The sequence below is a fragment of the Lathamus discolor genome, chromosome 2 (assembly GCF_037157495.1).
Source record: "Lathamus discolor isolate bLatDis1 chromosome 2, bLatDis1.hap1, whole genome shotgun sequence".
Taxonomy (NCBI): Eukaryota; Metazoa; Chordata; class Aves; order Psittaciformes; family Psittacidae; genus Lathamus; species Lathamus discolor.
Genome location: NC_088885.1, coordinates 42,163,848 through 42,184,779, shown reverse-complemented (window position 1 = coordinate 42,184,779; position 20,932 = coordinate 42,163,848). Strand labels below are relative to the sequence as shown.

General features: G+C 38.5%; 1 protein-coding gene across 1 annotated transcript in view; it reads right to left on the bottom strand.

Annotated features, from left to right (window-relative positions):
- The window catches only part of GPR158 (G protein-coupled receptor 158), a 183,728-nt gene that overhangs the window by 77,328 nt on the left and 85,468 nt on the right, over positions 1-20,932 (bottom strand). Inside the window, exon 5 of the mRNA XM_065666605.1 lies at positions 2,367-2,435. Within this exon, the coding sequence (XP_065522677.1) occupies positions 2,367-2,435 (69 nt within the window). The remainder of the gene's footprint in view (positions 1-2,366; positions 2,436-20,932) is intronic.

Below are 20,932 nucleotides of genomic sequence, written 5' to 3'. Positions count from 1 at the left end.
TCTCCATTTAGAGCTCAGGTTTTCTTTTGTTCTTTCTCATGCCATCCTGTTCTGCATTGTGTTCCTTTTCCAGACAATAAGGAGGCAAGCACATTTACATACTGCCCATGTACAGCAAAATGTCAAGAGTTCACATTCCAAGGACTCAAACCTTGCAGACACACAGGCTCCTCTTTCTTAAAGATTATGTAATAGACCTCTCTGGCTATGCTTTGCATCCTTCGCACGTTTATTGTTCCACTCTCTTGCCCTGGATCAGAAGTTGATTAAATCTTCCTTGCAGAGCACTGAGGGACAAGGATGTTGAAATCCTGGTATTTCTGTATCAGTCCCAATCTTCTTATTTTTTTTACAAAACCATATTCTTGCAGTTGGTGAAATCAGGATTAATTTCTCTGTCTGAACATTAAGATGACTTCCCAGTACCACACTCTCTACATCCCTCCCCTAAGACCTTGAAAACAGAAACAACATTTTTATTGTGTTTCAGCCTGATCAGGAGTCACAGGCTGATCAGTAATTACCTACGTAATAAAGAAAGAGAGCCCCAGCAAAGAGTGTGGAAGCACAAAACTGCTGTAAGAGAGCACTCAGGTTGTACACTTGCATGTCGGTGTCTAACAGAATGTGTTCTCAGTGGACAGTTTTATATGGTATGAGAATGAAAAGAGCAGAGAAGGATAAGCTCTAGTCAGAAATCTATATTCCAACTTGGAGACATGCTAATCAGGAATTTTCAGCAAAAGATGTTCCCTCAGAATACACCAAATTGTCAGTAAAAAAAAAAAAGCAGGGGAATGTTTAAACATCAGTGAAAAGCTGAGGTGATGCTTCGGTTATCAAACCCCTCCCTCCCAGCCCCATTTCCTTTCCTCTCTTCTCCCTCTGCATGTAAAGGTTGTGTGGATGGCCATCTCTTGGCACCTAAAGCCTGAAGATAGACAGCCACCAAAGGATGTCCTTTGTGACATAGAGGATCAAGACAAAACCCGGGAAAGAAACTGAAGAATCAGTGACAGAGAAGCAGGCTGCCGACACAGCAATAGCTATGAGGAGGCTTCTGGCATACTTCAGAACTGAGGCTGTGAAAACACTTCTTATGGAGCCTTGGCCTGGGGGAGTCACTACAATGTCCCAGAGTTCTCTGGGAAAGCCACTACAAGGCCTCAGGGCTTTTTGGGAAAGCACAGAGGAGACAGCCATGGACAGGAAACCGCTCATGTTAACGCTTTAAGCTGTGACTTTCTATAAATGCTTCATAGCATTTGAACAAAGGCCAAGAAAGCAGTGTGAGGGCTTTCTGTCCTGCTCACTGGAAAAGAGTATGAAAGAAGCATTTGTGGAATAACATGGAAAACCCCAAAACTTGTCTTACTGGCATCTGCAAAGTGAAAGATGAAAAACCACATAAAACTATCCTAGAAATGCACACTTTTTCTTCAGAACCTGAAAGGCACACGTGACAAAAAAAAAAAAAAACTGCATAAAAATTCCATTGGGGATTGTGTTTATTATAGTATTCTTCACACCTCATTCTACTATAGTTTATCTGCTACTTGTTCTGCAGCCGCTAAGGAGTTCTGTTTTCCAACTCTCAGTAACTAAATGATGGTCTGCGCAAGCACAGAAGATTCTCATTACTGAGGAAAACAGAATAGGAAAATAATCCAAAACTCCATTTTTGTTTTTTCTGTCTCCTGATCTGCATGCTACCAACTTCATTCAATGTACACTTTGGTGTCTTCCTTTATCTAGTCATTATATTGGTTTTACATGGCAATTAACAAACTCAGGTTTTCTGGGATTTTTGAAAGGAGAAAGGAATGATATTTCTATGAGTTTTGTGATATATTCCTCACGCGACTGTGAAATAATTTTTCCCTACTTATAGCATAGGGATAACATCATTTTCCCAAATACATGGTACAGCAGATTTCACGTAGCTTCAGAAACATCAAAATATATGCCAATAATACTCTGAAGTAATTACTTTTTATATTACATTCCAGAGAAATACTTGGTATAATCAGTGTCTTCCTTGTACACACCTTACCTATTCTTCCCACAGGACAGTATAGAGAGGTATCATCTTTCAAAGCAAAAACTCAGTTTAACCCAGAACACCTAAAATCTTCTAAGTAAAAAACACTGGAAAGTTCCTTAAACTGAAATTGGAGAATTATTATAAATATAGGAAAATGTTCAAGTGTTCTCAAGAATACTCACTGAACACAGCCCATTTTATAGTCAGATTAAGCTAATCGTTACATAAATAGTTTTGACATTTATATGTTCACCAAGGTGATTCAATGTATTAAGATGTCAGCAAGGATGTAATTTTTCAAAAAAGCTATAGTTTGACTTACCGGGAAGTACAGAAGAAGTGATCCAAAAAGAATGGTTTCCAGCAGCACCAGCCCTGAAGCCCTGATACTCTAGAAGACAAAGAACAATACAAAACATTAGAAAATTCTCTGTGTCACATTTACATCCTTGGCTCTTTGCAGAAGGCACCTTCACTCCTGTCAGCATAGCTCTTCCACAATGATGCTTACTAAAGCGCGGTATTAAGCTGCCTGTCATACTGGCATGCTCCACGTTCTTTAATTCAGAGGCCCATTACAACGGTTGTGTTTTACAAAATCCAATTTAAAAAATCATTCTTTCCTATGTTAGATACTATTCAACACACATTACCTGGATACCTTTTCAAACTGCTAAAATTGCTCTCAAGTGTGAAGAATTATGGATCGTGGGAATTACAGATATGAATTTGACTTTGGAATTTGTTCTGTACTATTTAAATTTCAAGAACTCCTTTGAACATTTTGACTTATTTAATATTAATGACTAGGCTTCCACAATACATATGAATAATCTACAATTTTAATGAATACAGAGTGTGCTCTTAGATTGAAAGCACCCTTTATTCTTCCTGAAATTTTGTACAAAGATGTTGATTCAAACATTAACTTGTCAGGCTTGTAAAATACCATGCTGTTTCCTCACTGATTCTAATTCAGTCTCTTCATCATTGTTTTCTTACATTTTAAAATTTCAAAAAGTCAATTCTTTTTCCCTATACAAAATATATTCCAATAAGTTTGGTGATTTATGTATAGTGCATCTGCATCTTAAAGACAAAACATCAACACTGCTTCCCATTTCTTTAACCATCTCATTCCCATGAGATACTGTTTCATACACTGCTCTGGAAGAACACCATTCTTTCCTAACTGCAAGCAATGCAGGCAGATAGGACAGCAGAAGCAGCTTTGCCAAGAATCTTTCGAAAAAGTCCCTTCTTTTGCATCACAAATTCCTCTTGTGGGCTGGAATTAATGGTTTGTGGTAATCTAACGGTTTTAGATGGGAGTAGTTTATCTTTCAGAACTAAGGCAAACACTCGAAATATAAATTGTCTATCAGAATGGATTTGCAGACAAACTTTTGGTGGCCTGGGGTCCAGTTTCTGCTTGCTGGTGGAATTTTCCAGGTAAAATGTGTTTGGGTGAATCTAGAATCTTACTCAGGTTTTCTATTTCATCATTATTTTGTTTTAACTAGTCACTTAAAATATCTAAGTACTGAACACAGGTTGAAAGACATGGAGAAAATTCTTAGGAAGCCTTTTTAGTATGAGACAGTTATGGAGCTACCTAATTTCCAGTGATCATGAAATTTGCAGCAGTTTGTCCAAAGCAAGTGTATCAGCAGAGACATCACCAATATCCTATACAAGTGTTCACCTCAAAAATTATCATGAGAAGTTACTTCCAATGCGTATTCACATCAAAGCTCCTACTTTAAGGAAAACACTAAAATAACAGCTCCAGGACCATCTTAGTGCTACTGATGATGTCACAATTTAAGCCTGGAGTGAGGATTATGAATGGTTTTCCACTCATTTTAAGATCATAATGGCACCTTTCTGGTTCAACCACTGCAAGATGTTCCCACAGAAATCTTGGGCCCACAGCTCATTTCCTTATTTTTTGGCCAGAACTGTTCACGTATTCGAGAATCATTATTATGGCTCCTTTTTTCTAGGCTTTTCCAATTCTTTAACTTTTTCTTGTGGATCTTAACCATAGACTTTCACATTAAGAGTTTCATATTAAAGATTGCAAATTGTTCTGCCTCCTCTCTCTAAAACTGAACCCCGAAACCAAGACACATATATTTTTAGAATAATTTTTATGGAAAGGATATCATTCCATGAAATGTTCCTTACTGAACACTGACCAACAAGTGCAGGTTATATTTACAATGAGTTCCTACAATGCAAGGCACTGGTTTAAAGAACCCAAATTTAAATGGTTTGGGTTTTCTTTTTTTTCTATTATGATGCTGGGTAAAGCATAAACATAATCTCAGCAAAAAGCTGGGAAACTGGTAACTGAAATGCCAGTGTCAGATTTTTAGGCTCTAGTGATCCCATTGTTCAATGACATATCAAATTCAACTGAGTCATTACTTTATATAATTTGTTTCTGTCACTTGGATAGACAGGCAGCCTCAGCCACTAATCTGCTAACGTAAAGATGGTCCAGCACTTCTGTACTATATTTCCCCATGCAATAGCCCTGCCTCATTTCATATGTAGAAGGATGCTCCAGAGACACTCACATAGTATTTATGTCAACAGATAAAAAATTGCCCAAAACACATTTATTCTGTATTTGTGAGACAGTCATTTGTTATAAGCATCCCTAAGCAACTAACAAAGACCCAAAGGGATGATACTATCTTCCATGGCTGCTGTAATAAAATCGTTAATGTACCCATATTTCTGTATTCAGATGCATTCAACTTTTTCAAGTGGCACTTTAAAATCAATACATATAGACAACTGCTCAAAACTGCTTTCTGCAGACACCTCTGATCTAGTCTAAAAGCAAAATGGTGAAAGTAAATGTTTAGATGCCAGTTATGAAGTCATTCAATGGAATACTTCCAGGTTACTTCAATTAAGAAGTGACCACACTCCCAATTATTTTACAGGTTAAATGTTTGAAGCTATGGATCACGGACACTGCTTGGACATGCATAATAGAAAGTGCAAATATTTTTATAAATTATAAATGCAGCACGAGTTGTTTCATGCTTTTAATGAACACAGAAATTTAGCCTGAGCAAGATGTAAATTTTGTGTGCACCACATGAAAAAAAAAGCTCAGAAAGCTTAGAAAAAGTTAAAATCTGCCTCTGATAGAACAGATTTCACACTGTGTGATGTCAAATTCCCGGTACTATAGGACCATGTCCACAAGACTCCTTTAGTGGCCCCAACTCTGCCATAACTAGGACCTCCACACATTTTGAGACAGTTTTTCTTCACAGCATCTTTGTAAGACAACAGCACATTACACACTGGGAATTAATGCAGAACACCATGGACAATACTGGCAGAGGTCACTGAACTCACATCTCTCACAATTGAGCGATACTCAAACCACTGAACAATCTTTTTTTTTTTTTTAATTTTGTACAGTGCATCTGTAAATGCCAGACTAGCCAAGAAAGCAGCTGAAACGGACATCATAAGGAGAAGATGGAAATGAGCTGGTCTTCAATCAGCTTCTGTTTGAACACACTTTTCTAAGTAAGTCCTTCGCATCCTGATCAGTCACAGAATCATAGAACAGTTAGGGTTGGAAAGGACCTTAAGACCATCAAGTTCCAACCCCCCTGCCATGGGCAGGGACACCTCACACTAAACCATGTCACCCAAGGCTCTGTCCAACCTGGTCTTGAACACCGACAGGGATGGAGCATTCACAACTTCCCTGGGCAACCCATTCCAGTGCCTCACCACTTTTACAGTAAAGACCTTCCTTCTTATATCCAACCTAAGTCTTTTATATCAAGCTTTTTTCTGGGCAGTGTAATCATAAGATAACCTGCAGAGGCAAAGAAATTTGGTGTTTCCAACTCTTCTTCCAAAACAGTTAATTAACCTATTATTTTCTTTTTACCTGTGTTCCAGTATAAACCAATCTCTACGAATTCTGCCTATGCACTTCAGTTTCCTGTCATAAAAGAAGTGTAGCTTACAGAGCAACACTAGAAATCAAAAATAGCTTGAATCCACTTTTTGACTGTGTCTTTGGTATCTGGAGAATGCAGGTTTTAACCCAAAATTTACAGATACCACATCTGCTCTTAACAGGAATTTCAGCAAATGGATGGCAGAGATGAATGCCATCCACAGTGATGAAGAAAAGCACAAAACTTCAAATAAGAAATAAGAACAGTTCAAATAAGAACTACTTTTGTGTAAGTGCAGAGAAAAAAAAAAATAAAGAAAAAGGATGGAAACAGAAGTACCATAATTCTCCCAAACTTCATTTTTTGAAACTCTGACTTTTAACTTTTTCTGCTGCAAAGGTATTTTAGTATCAAAAAAAAAGTAACATGAAATCTTTTGGTTTAGAGAAAATACATACACCAACTGAAAAAACACATGAGACTTTTTTAATTCCAACAACCCCCACGATAGCCCAAGAGGTATGTTCCAGGAAGTAAAGTTTTAATCCAGCACTGAAGCTTTAATAACAGGGAAGAGCTAAAGAGGAGAAAAACAAACTAAAGCAGGATATTTTTTAACTAATTTATTAGATAAAGATATTCTATACCAGACAGACAGCATTACCAGCAGTCTCTGAGCACCATTTTTTCCACCAAAAGTTGGATCCTCCATTGTACAGAGTTTGCGAACACAGGCCTCTAAGGGATTGCTGTGGGCAGCATCGCGAATGTTTGATTTTATGGGAATCTGCAACATACTCGGCAGTGGATATGCCCACGTGCCTCAGGGGAAAAGCCTTTGCTCTTAAGAAAATGAAAGAATGGAGGCTTTAGGTTATCATTTGTTCCCACCAACTGGTGTCCTCCTATACTGTCTGCATGGTTAAAATTCTCCACTGGAATTCACAGAAATCAAGGTATTTTAGGAAATAGTCCTGAAATGCCATGCAGTGGGGTTTTCTTCCACTTACATGTAACATGTGCTCAGTTTCTTTTTCTCTTCCTTAACAGCTGCTTGGGGTTTTTTTGCATCTGCCTTGCTTGCTGGCATTTATTTTGGTTTTTGCTAATTTATTTCTGGCTGTTCGTCTTGTGTACAGTTTGTTTACTGCCACTTCATCTGTGTGCTCATTTCCTTTTTGGGATTTTATTTCTCTGTTTACTTATTTGTGTCAGTAAAACTGTCCTTTCTGATTTTCCTTGTCTCACTTCACAGTTATAGATTGCTGACACTTAAGTGATACTACAATTTATTTTGCTTCAAGCTTCATACTAACTTTCATACTCAGCTTAGCTACCTTTACCGTGTATTTTCCACATTCTCTAGATTTGTTTGCTTTTTAATTAATTGAGATCTTGGTTAAAACAACATTATGATGCTGATGATGATGTCCAAGGAGGAAAAACAAGTATTGGAACTAGGCATTAGCTTCAATCCAGCCCTCATTCCAACACTGGAATCAAAACAAAAAGAAGAAATTTAAACAGTACGGTATGTATTATATTAAAGATCAAGGCCAGCTACGTACTGGTCTCTACCACTGTCTGAAATAATATGAAGTAACACCACACAGCGGAGTAAAATGATAACTCCTGAGAAACGTAAAACATCAATTAGCTGACTTAAAGCAACACTACCCACTCAAATGGATTAAAATGATACCAAGGAAAGTCACCAGAAAAAAAATATCTTAGAAGTTTCTTGTTCTAATCTACTTTATCCAGAGGAAGTAAATAAGGAAAGTTTCAAGTCTTGATATACTCCACAATAGCCTAATAAAGGGAATATGAACATTACAAACAACTAGTCATGAGCTGAAAGAAGACTGAGATGCCTTTTTCTTTTCACAGTCCCAGTTACCAAGCATGCTTTGTATCTAACAACTAAACACTAATATCCACAATGTGCATAATAAAATCTAACTAGTTTCTCCTGCCCCTTAACTTCTTCTTTGCCATCCTATTGAAGCTTAGCTCCCTCAAGCTTCACCAGTACGTTTTATGCTCTAGTCCCCACGAGTGGACCCTCTGTGGTTTTTTCCACACTCTTTTTGAACCATGGAGCTCAAATATGGACCCAGTATTTCAGAAGCAGCCTCACTAGAACTAAGTAGAGAGAAGTAACAGCTTCCTCTGACTGCTGGTCATCCTCCTGTTGCCCAGTATATGGTTTCCCGGATTGTGGCAGAGCTCAGTGTTGACTCATATTAAGCCTGATTTCACTGAAACTGAAGCCAGTTTCAGCAAAGCCAGGCAACTCAGGACATTTGATTAATGGAAAGATCAGGATAAAATAAAGACTTGGACATACAACGTATGAACAGCCTTTGTTAAGGTGATAGTATCAAGGCAAGGGGCTCTCACTGAGCTTCCTCATCCATCTCATTCCAAGGCTGTGTTTCAGCCAGGTTTTTTTATCTATCTGACTACTGGTTCCAGTTTTGCATCTGAGGGAGCACAAAACTGGAATTTCATCCTCTATTTGTGGCATTACCTTCCGATATTCCATAAAGAAACTGAACAAAACAAGAGGGCAGCTCCTCCAGAAAAGCAGAAATGGTGACTACAAGAGCTGAGGAGCAAGCACACGTATTCTAACTCTCAGATGTCACTGCAGAAGAGCAGGTGAAGACAGATCATGTTCATGTCACAACACTTCAAAAGCAGGATTTCAGTGTTGCTGCACTGTTTGGTTTACTACTGAGACTTTCTCTCTGCTACAAAGGAGCTATTCATCAGCTCCATGCATACGATGGACATATATTGTAGACTGCCTATGAAACTAATGAGTGGGTGGGGAGTTCCCAGGCAGGGCAGGCCAAATATCCCCTATCTTACCTTCTGTTTCCCCTTACCAATTGCCTTAAGCAGACCAATTGACCTGACTAGGCCTGCAGAAAATACCGTTTGCAAAGGGCTGCAAATTCCTGCAAATGACTTGGGATTTGCTCAGTCTTCAGTCTATTCCTATGCACTGCTTTTGTAACGTCCATTTAACTTTTCACCCCGTCTTGCCCCATTTAACTTTTCCCAACTACACATACATTGTTATCTTTTTCAGTGAAGTAGCTGCATGAAAAAACTATAGCGATAATTGTCAGAAATTTTATTTCACTCTAAGTTTACCTTTAAGAAATAGTATATAGAGATCCTTCTTTCTGTCCCTGAGCTTGAGCTACAGCGAGAAGATGTTGGATATTTGGTTAAGAGACAAAAGCTGGACCGGCCAGTTCCTAGGTTTCCTGCTGACATTTGGAGAAGAGTGGAACTGCACTTCACTGTTCGCACCTGGATGAGAATTAGTAGGAACTGAAGAACTGGCACAAAAACAACTGGAAGGAGACCTCTGAATGGTGCTGTCACAATTTTTTTCTTATTTTCTCAATAATAACTTCAAGCCCTTATTAGGACTCCTACCCAGGAAATGGGAAAATTCAAACGCCATCACAAGGCTGTGCTTTCATTTTATTGTTGTTGGTTGACGTACGAAATTCAAGCAACTCATTTCCCAGCTAACTGCAGGAAACACTCTTGACTTCAAGCGAGAAAAGGCTGTACCTCTTTTGAAAATTTCTCTGTAAAATGATCAAGATGAAATTCTGTGTCCTGTTCAACCTCTTACCACACTGACAAATACTTTTAATAATAATTGTTCTATTTGAATAATAGCGTCCTAATAGAATATGGATTGCAAATACAGTAAATTTCATAGCAAAGGCTAATTTTCCAAAGACAGACCTACAGTTATGTGCTGCCACTTAAGCCATACTGGCAAACTGACAGAAATTTCTGGCATTTGCAGGTTTCGTGCAGTATTCCTAAACTAAATAAATATAATCCTCTTGGGTTTTCCTCATTTCTCTTTAAAGAATACTAACACAAAGGTCATTTTTTTTTATTACTAGTTATAGCAGAATTCAAATAAAATATAATTATTAAATTTACTTTATACTCAAAAAAATCAGGAAAAGCAAAGGTCAAGCAGCCATCAATCATAAATCAATTTCATTCAAAGTGCACAAGATGTCAGGGAACCAAGAAACCCCCAAATACTTAATTTTTCCACTCATGTGGCCCTTGATCCTTTCTGTTATACAAGTAATGAAATATCATTATGATATATCATGATGAAGATAACGCGTTTTGCATTTTGAAACATGGGTCCTGCTGCATATAAGATGCACTACACCAGCTACATGACAGATATTTGAAAAAAACAGTATTTTTTTATGAACAACCCTCACTGTGAAAATTGTTAATATCCCAGGGACATCTTTTCTTATAACAGCAGGAATTTGTTCCTTGGGGACATACTGCTTAGATCAAGACGCCTGGTTCTCACCAAACAGTAGTGACAAAGGAAAATCTGTAATGAGGCAAATAATGCCTAAGTTCAGTTTCAGCCTGTTCACATCCTTATGGGCTAATTTAAAAGCTGAACACGTAAAATTATTATCATCAAAATTCTGGATCATTTACAGTTCCTGTTTCACTAGGTTATGCATTCAATTAATGCAGAAATTAAATGAAAGGAAGATGCAAAAGCATTATGGTCTTCAAGAATAAAATGCACTTCAGTATTGATAGCTGTTTAATCAGCAAGAGACCAAATGGAATATACAGAAAATGTGATGGAATATGAAACCAGATTTCATAAGCAGGAGATATGGCTCAGTTAGCATGTTCCTCGATTTAGTTTACAAATAGCTTCAGAATACCTGAAGTTCAGCTTTCTTATTCAACATGGCATCGCCTGCTACAGAAGGCAATACCACAGCTCACTAAAACAGTCTGTACAAAATTGTAGCTCAACCATGTAGAAAGAAATAATTTATGGTAAATTATGAAAGGGAAAGAAAAAACAAACAAAACAAACACAAAAAAAAACCCTAAAATAACAACCTGACTGCAAAGCTCAAGATTTGTAGTATCTCAGAAAAAACCAAACTGAGAATGATGTGAGAAGGGTTAGAATAAATCTGATACAGATAAAATCTCATTATTCACATGACTGAGAAGGCAAATGAACTATAGATGAAGAACATTATACTAATTTCAAACAAAAGCTCTTAATTCTGAAGATTTTAAATCCAACCCCATTTTATTTTATTCACTTTTACTTTACAAGAGCCAAGAGGCTAAACTAATAGCTTATGATTGGATATGAGAAATGCTGATCCCCAAAATGGTGAGATTTTTTGGCTCGTCAGAATTTATTACTGTCAGTAATAAGTTCGAATCACAGATTGCATGTTTCACTCAAAGTAAAAGCACATTTTCCTTTGAAGGAAATATTATTATGTATAACTTAATTATTCTTCCAACCACTGTATTGCTGAAAGAGCCCCAGCCTCAGGTCAGCCTCAAGTTATCATGGGTCCTGCAGAAAAAGGCCATAGAAGAGACTGTCCTTCCTCTACAAAGATAAGGGACAACATAGGGATAAGGACAAATGGGAACAAAAATGGAAAGATGAGGCAATATCATTTATTATAGCAAGCAATCAGTAGGCCCAGCCTACCAGCATCCCACCTGTAGTCACATCTTTGTTAGCACTTGGATCTGAAGACATGATACAGAGAGCAGGGGATGCTCTCAAAACGCCGCTACCAAGCATAAGGGAAGGATGAAGGGACCAAGGGGTGGTTTTGAAAAATGTAACAAGACGATAATGATGGAGGCTGGCATTGACACCTATGCATCAAAGAAATGGCATCAGGAGGGAGAGAAAAGTTCATGTGGGAGTTCAAAAACTAAAATGTATAGTTCATGTACAATTGTCAACAGGGAGGTGCAACAGGGACAACACAAAGTGGCAGGACAGAAAATTGCATCATTCCAGATAGAGGCAGGCCATGATTGCAAGGCCAGCTGAAAGGATATTGCAGTAAACAAGACACAAGATAACAAGTTGAAACAAGAATTTTAGGCCTGTGGACCAGCAGAAAACATGTATTAAAAGGGAACTCAGAAGGAGTTCAGTAAGGCTTAGATGGAGGCTAAGTGAGCTCCAGAGCTCAAAATGACGTTAGATAACAAGCAGGTTGCTACAGTAACTAAGAAAGCAGTAGCTGGAATGTCTTAAAGGAGAAGATCAAGGCTTCTTTTCAGCTATATTGATATTGATGAGAAGACGTCAGAGAAAAAAGTCAAGATTTTATTCCAGACAGTGGAAGGCATGGCTGGGACAGGGAAGGCAGAAAGCAATCCGACTGTGTTCACAGCACAAAGTCCTAAAGAGAAGCTGACAGCATACGGCAGCTGCTTGTGAGCCATAAACCTACAACTTTCGGCCAAAGAAATGAAGAAAAGAATGAAGAACAGGCATATGTTTTAGTGTGAAGGATCTGTGTTCAGCTTCCACCACACGATATGGCAAAAAACCCCACCACATTAAAAGCAGCACACACAGTTTCTCTGAGGATGCTAACATTAAAGTTTTACAGTAAACAAATATTTAGTAAAAAATGAAAGGCTTTTCCTAGAATAAGATTTCAAAAACAGTTTTATTTCTGCTATTTTAAAGTTCTCATGCTATGCTTTTTCTGATATTGTTTTGCCAATTTCTTAATTAAAGCTATTCCTCCCTTCTCTTTGAGTGAAACTTAAAAAAAAAAAAAAATAATCATTTTCTCATATTCAAATGTACTTCTTAGTTATACCGGTTTTCAGTGTCAAAATGTGGTCCAGGCACTGGCACACTGGAATGTAAATCCCAGCTGTATCAAACCCCTCATTTCAATCTCCAAACCTTGGCCCTGTCTACCGGCCAAGTGTTTTTCCCAGAGACAAAAGAGCTCATCAAGCAAATGACTGTCAGTATGAAATTCTGCAAGCCTTCCTGGTTGAAAAGCCCCTCCACAACAAATGTGATTCACACCTTGAAAAGTTCTTCTTAGACCCTTAAAACAAAAAGAGCGGCTTACTTCAGACAGATGTCTGCTCTTGGAGATGGAAGCATGCCAAAGACCTCGTGCAAGCCACCAGGGACTTTGCTATTGTTATTGATTGTACAAGGAAGGTTCGCAGCAGCATACAACTCCAAGACAAATAGCAGGATAAATAAATAATGTTGCTGCTATTCTGCTGACATGACAGGAAGTCCCAGCCCAGCCAATCTGCGAACACCCATTCACAAACCCAAATGAAACTTCAGGTAAATGCAACTCTCCTGAAGTTACTGCATCAAAGAATCAGTGGAGAAAGCTTTTATCATGCGAGGTCTACTCAGATTCCCTACAAGGGCCATGAACACAAGACTCAGCAAGAATTAAAGTCAGGCAGTAACATACAACCAAAAACCTTACCAGTTTGATCAGTTTACTTTCTAGCTCTGAAACAGCTTTGGAAAAATTAGTGTATGCTGTAAAAGTTGTTCTCATTAGAAAACACACGCTGAAATTCAAGGATTCAATTACCTTTACTTTACATAATTAATTTTAAAAGCAAAATCATAGTGTAATACAATTAAACTCACATATGCCTTTAAAGGCTACAACGGCCTTGTCTCTGGTGACAACTATCTTCCAGGCCAGCACCCTACACTGAAAATGCACTACTATCAGCTCCATTAACTTAAACTTTAGGGCTCTATGTTGCAAAGTTTTGTGGACTATTGGTGGAACAGAAGTTGGCCATGATTCATAGACTGCAAGGTCTTAAACAGCAGGACTCTAAGGTTAAGAAAGTAAAGGCCAAGAATCACTCTCAATACCAAAGCAGAGCAAACATGTCATAGTCCATGGCTGATTCACATCACTTCAAAGGCAAAGCACTCATCGATAAACTGAGTACTGATGAAAAGTCATTCCTAAGACCTAACTCATCTATTAAGGGTTGACTCTGTCAAGGCAACACTGTATATAGCCTTTTTGTGCTCACTACTGACCTGCTCTTCTCATTCTCTCTTCTTCATAAGTCTGAACTGAAATAAACCAACACATTTTATATTTAGATCTTTATTTTCTTTACACTTCAGTTTTACCTTAGGCCTAAAGCATCTATAGTGGAACTAGGTTTATTCTTCTATTCATAACTACTTCATTCCTCTAAGCCATGTATTAGAATGCAAATTTATACAGATGTGAAGCCTTTGGGTTTATGAAGTGAGTGCCACAACACCCTGCAAACACAGGGCAACACCACCATTGCAGCCATGCCTACCAATGCCTGCTGTCTTTGGGAACTCCAGCAGCCGTTACATCATCTCTGATTCTCAACTGCTGCTGCACTTCTTATCTTTTCAGTATGGCACTCTGCAATTATTTATGTGGGAGTTAAAAACATACAGCATCCCTAAAGGCATATCTTAACTACGCAGAAAAATGGAAAAGGACATTTTATAAGTCTTGTTTTCTGAATAAAGGAAATGAGAATTCCACTAAAAACAACAACAGTTTTGAAAACATCACCAATGTCTTTAAAGCTGAAAAGCTCAAGACTACAATAAGCTTGCCTGACAAATCACAAGAAACTAGGTTCTCACCCTAAGCTATGATGAAGGAAGGGTTTATAAAGCACTGCACAGAATGTGTATGTGCTGAGTGAACTGTCAGGTATGCCCACCAGCACAGCATGGAAAGGCAGCTGCTCCATCTGCGCAAGATCTCTTTCCTCTATCAAGTTTCCACTTCAGCTGAAATGTCAGAAATTGGCATCTAGGGAGAAAAAAGCAGAATGTGCACCAAAGAGGAAAGGCATCCAGACAGAAGCACATCAAGATGCCACTGTAGAGTTAAAGAAACCCAACAGGATTGGCTGATTTACATGAGCAAAAAAACGTAGTTTGCAAAGCCAGCACGCTTTAATATTTAAACATGTATCACACATCAATAGTCTGTGATTATCTCATTCTGAATGACTGCATCCTACCATGACTGCAGTAAGGGAGAAAAGACATTCTTGATTTCTTAGTATTAGAAAGGGGAATTACAGCATTAATTTGCATGTTGCCTTCCCATGTATGCGCAGTTTTGTGCAATATTTAAAATCACACTGTTTAGCAACTACATTCACAGTTTTCTAATCAAATTTAGCAGAACACTTAAAAGTATCTACACTAAATGCAAAAATAGGAAAGTGATGGCACAGAACATCTAGCTACCCTGAACTCTAAACACTAGACATCCTTATTCAACACAGTGTAAAAACGTGTAAAACCAGTCAGTTGCTGTTATTTGCCACAGTTCCCTCAAGAGAAGTAAAATGATTTATTCTTGTTGACGATGAGCCACGTGGTCTTTTTAACTGTTTGCTCCTTAATCCCTGTTCCAGATACAGATTTTTATCCTCTCACTAAAAGTACTTATATTTCTGTATTTCCAACAATTCTTGAGTATTCATAAATGGGGGTAAAAAAAACAAACTTTTAATGTCATTTTGTTATAAATTTCAAATATTTCTGATTGGAAATAGTCTTGAATGAGCTAAAGCTCTTCATTTCAGTGGCCTATAGTGCAGCCCTTCATCACTGATAATATCATACGACATCACCATACCCAACTGCTGTTTTGAAGACTCTCCTCTAAGGATTTTTTCCATTATTTTTCAGAGGTGAAAACATCCTTTTCCAAATGTGCTCGTTGCTGCCAATTTTACCTTGATGTACTGGATCTACATCCACAGGTATGTCAGGAAGATGAAAAGACCAGATTTCCCCCAAATGTTTTCTCCAACATGCCAATGGTTTTCCTAACCCACTCAGACCCTGGCAGCACCACAGTGCATGACAAAGATGATGCCAAAGTAGCTTGGCTTTAGTGCAAGTACTCTGAAGCCTTTAGTGTTGACCTGAATGAGAATTCACAGCAAAGACCCTTCTGAATAGATCTAGTGTGAGTCAAGATTGGCATCACATTTTCATCTCTTCTTCATCGCCGAAGTAGCAATTAGCCTCTTCCACACTACAGCTGAATTCAGCTTCTCTGGTCTCCTTGCCAGTAGTGGTTCTTAGCATTTCTTAAGGGCATTTACAGTTCCTCACAGCAGTTGTGTTCTACCTGATAGCTCCATGCGCTTGAATTGGTATGCTGCTACACAAATGTCTGTTATTTTCAGCTCTTCTTTCCAATTCATTTGAAAAGGCAGCCCAATAACAGATGAGCTCTTCAGCTTTTTTGCAGGCAATGTCCTTCCACAATCCAGGACTTTCATGAGAAAGTGTCCCTCAAGGATCGGTGTTGAGATCAGTCTTGTTCAACATCTTCGTCGCTGACATGGACAGTGGGATTGAGTGCACCCTCAGCAAGTTTGCTGATGACACCAAGCTGTGTGATATGCTGGAGGGAAGGGATGCCATCCAGAGGGACCTCAACACGCTTGTGAGGTGGGCTGATGCCAACCTTATGAAGTTTAACCATGCCAAGTGCAAGGTCCTACACCTGGGTGGGAGCAATCCCAGGCACAGCTACAGGTTGGGCAGAGACATATAACATGGCTCATATAACACTACTCACGTAGATGAGTTCTATTTTATTGATACTTTTCTTACAAAATCACTATTCAGCTTCTTACTTTTAAGAATATTTGTTACAGCATCAGTGATTTCTGTCCTTGCCTGTCCAGCTACTTTTTTTAGCTTAGCCTCATACTTTTTGGACACGTTTTTAGTAGTAATGTTTGCATTTCCCAATCAATAATAATGCCACAGAACGCAAGGATGTTTGCTAATGTTCACCTTGAGCTGATTTGTTTTTTAGCTGTTCAGCTTGGAGAATATTTTGCACCTCTGTATACAGCCTTGAAGACGTGACTGGAGGACTAAAAGCTCTTCTGCAGGATCCTCTCATAGTCTGTCAAAGCCTTTGAAAACCGAAGTTAGAGGAGCCTGTTCCTTTATACACTCCTCTACAACTGCTAGAACACAGACCTCGTCCATCCAAAGTGCTGAGTGCCTCAGTCAAACCTGTTCCTTGCTTTGCATCCGGTGTCCATTTACCTGCCTTGCACTGCAGAAGCCTCAACATCCCCCCAGCTGCAGCATTTAGCAAGATCACCCTGTTGGGGCAGACTAATAAAACTCAATGTTTCCACTACTCAGGAAAAACCCTCTTTTTCCCAGGTTTCATTGCACAGCTCCCCCAGTGTCATCAAACTGGCGCTGCCAGGTGGTGTCAGCTTTCAGATGGGATTTCGTCCATTTCCATCTCCCAGTTTTTCAGCCTCTTGCAGTTTGTGTCAATGCCAGGCTCAGGGTTTCCAGCTTTCACTACTGCTTGGCATGAGTGTTGTCTAGAGTAGTTGAAAGATTTCTCTGAAGTGCACATCTGCTTTCCCTTCTGTATTACCAGTGAATATCTTTTTCCTTTGTTTGGCACATTTCCTCAATTTACTCTCCTGATGAAATGCTTTGTCTTTTCCCATTATAGCAGTAGCATCTGCTTTATCTGTTAAATTTTTCATCTTTTTCTGTCTTTCCCTACAATGATTTTTACTAGTGGTTTAGCTTCTGCTACTCCTTCTGTTCATTCTTCCTTTTTTTTTATTCTTATCATTTTGGAATTCTCCCTTCTCTCGGCAAAGGGCCACATTTTCTGCCTGTGATTTTCCCCAGTTATGACACTTGCAGTTTAATAACATTGCTGCTGAGCTAATCCTGGGGCTGCTGAGTCACTTTCACCTATGTTTGACAAAGCCTCAAATGAAATCCTCGCCATCGATCTGAGCTTTCTCACAGGATCTGTCTGCAGTTCTATTTTGCACTGTTTGCCAATGCTGACGACTGCTTGAAGTCACTAGTTGGCAGTTTCATTTACAGATTAGCAATGCCAAGACTCTGTTCATTGGTACCAGTGGTACTTTGGAGTAACTGTGTCTTGGACAAATGAGTTGAATTTTGCTTTGCCACTTATCAAACATGCAAGTCTGCGTGAGTAACTACAATGCTTTTGAGAAAAGGAATGAATTCTAAACTCTATCATCCTATTTCAAGTCACAGCCTGTGCTGTATTATTAAAGAAGGGGGATACCAAAGAGTGATTCTTCCTCGTCTGTCCTCCCAGATTCCAACAATAAAAGTTAGGGACTTTCTGCACCAGATGTTTCACTAAAACCCTGTGTTTCAACAGCCAATAATGGAAATATCTTTCTAAATTCTATTTGAATTGCTTTATACTTTGGGATCCATGTTATTTTTGGCCTATGAGTGACATATAGCAACTTCAAGTTCTGCGAAACACCTATTTGATATTTTTTTAACAACTTGAGAGATGCTTTGAACACTCTCTAGTGATATCTTAAGAGGAAACATGATACTTGTTTGCATGTCAACATGTCTTTGTCTTACATGGTTTTATACCATATTTCCTGCACTTTTTCCTCAGTCATCTCTTGGTTACTTACCAGAAGTGTAGCTTGGCCCCTTGAGATCATAATTTTTAAAAGCTTTTGGTGGCAAACCTTAGCAAAAGTACTCTCATACCCACATGCTCATAACCCACCTTCACTGAGCCATAAATATATTTTTAGGGTGTCACATTCTCACAAAAGCCCACTTCCCACACTCATCCATGGAACAAGTATCTATTTTTTATTACCATTCCTACGAATTTGCAAGTTGTGTAAGCTGGACCTACTGCTTAGTACTTGTCACCATCAAGGGAAGTCTTTGTAAACACAGATGTCACATTTCCTATCTTACATTCTTCCTCTACTGCTATTAATGTAAGCAGTAGCTCCCTCCACAGCAAATACTTCAGTAGTTTTGCAGAGCTCTTTCAGAAGCCTGAAGAGGACTCTTTAGAGGAACCTTCAGAAGTTCTGAAAGAAAAGACCTGAAACTTCAGAGACTTTTCAATGTTCCTCTAAAGAGAACACTTGCTTTTAGAAGCCAGTCATCTGGCTTGATGTAGGCTTTGACTATTTATTACCATTCATTTTGTCAAAATCTTTCACTCATTGAACCACTTTGGTAGCAACTGTTGAAAACATCTCTGTTCTTATTGCTATGTTCTTTGGAAGCAGATCACCAGATCTTTTACCAATGATGGATCTTTTAGTAACCGGCTTTGATCTAACATATATTCCACACTATTGATGAAATAAGCTGATGAGTGACTCTTCCACAGCAGTTTCCTTTTATAAGTACTGTTTGGTCATAATATGTGTAACCACTGTTCTACAAATATCTGAAGTATTTCTTCTCTTCTCTAAAATACTTCAGATGTGCATCTGCTCTTACTGACCTGCTGAATTTTTTGCAACCAAGGTTGTCACTTCCATCATCATCTAAAGGGTTGTTATCATTCTCTGAATTATTACACTCACAATATCACAGTCAAAGTGCCAGGGGTGTTTCTTCCCAAGGTGCTTTCTGTTTGCAGACGGTAACCTCTCAGGACCTTAGTTAGCATTTACCAGAAGCCTCTAGAAACTACAAGCATTAAGTAGTGTTTTGCACAATCACTTTTTCTAGAGTAGTAGTCTGATCCCATTTGCCTTCTCATTTTACTGAGCTCATTTTACTGATCAACAAATGTACCAAAACGCCACATATCTACTCTTCATTCTTTCCAGCACTGTGGCCTTAACTTCTGATTTTTTTTACTCTTAACCCACATCCTTTGCTCTTTTAATAGACTGAAGATCGTTTCTTGATACGGTAGCAGCTCTTTCTCTTAGAAAGCTGTACTAAAAATTACTTTTTGTAACTATTTGAATATTATAGTGCCATATGTAGGAGAGAATCCAAAAATTGTTGCTCTCTGACAACCACCCAGCACAACGGAAATGAGCAGTTTAACAGAGTAACTTTAATCACAGACAGATATACTAACCTAATTAAAATTTGCTTCACTAACAGCTGGAAATTCTCAAAATGAAGATATTTTGAATATATTTCAGTATCTGTTCTTTCATTAGTCTTCCCCCTTGACAGAGAGTACACAACCAGTTACTTCACTCCAAATTTCTGTCATTATCCAATGTAACTAGCAGTTTTCTCATGCAAATACTCATTGTTCTCAGTGTGTTTGCCCTTCATACAGCTTCTCATTTAATGGCAATCACACAAGATCATTTTCTTTTTAAAATCATGCTGTACCAACAAGATAAAGAACATAAAAGGAATCCAAGAAAAAAACTCAGCTGAATGACATGAAAAGCAATGGAACATCTATTTATCAGTTTCTATTCCTTGAAAACATTGATCATGCAGGAAAGGACTGTTAATCACCAATTTTTATTTTTATTTTTTTGTCTCTCTTAGCCTCCCCTCTTCCTTGTGGGATATGCGGTTAAAGCAAAGCAAACACTCTTCTAAGGTAGCAAAATTATAAATGAATCCATCTCTGTCCAACTGCATGAAATGCAATGTCTCAAAGGCATCACATTCTTTTCTGGAAAAAAAAAAAGGTTTTATGTCCAGCTCTCATTCGGATGTTATGATGTTAGTAATCTAGAAGAAAATAAGTTCAATCTTTTTCATAAAGACTGAAAAGTTCTTTAGAAACAAGGCAAGGTGTGTATGTGCTTCTTTGGTATTGACTGATGGCTTGGCTTTGCGAACGAAGATTTAGGAAGGGCTTTACCCACGCTTACTACAAGTGCGATGGTGACTAAAAGGGCAAATCCAGCTGGAAAGAAAGGCTGCTTGGTCATTCAGGATGTTTCCGAACAAGACTGTCATCTCCTGGGTCAATCTCGAGCGATCAATGTCCTGAACCGCTTGCATGCAGGGTTGGATTTGCGGCTTCCAGTGCCCCTTATCACCTGCTGTTTCATCCCTCGCCTGTCGCTACAGGGCTTTCCAAGTGTGAGTAAATCCTTCGGGCCTGTGCAGTAGGGTATTACTTAGGTATTAAATATTTAGATCCCATCTGCTTCTTTTCTCATAGCCTACTTTGGAGAAATGGCTAATCATCACAAAAGTAAAAATGCACCTTTCATTACTAGCATGTTTTAAGAA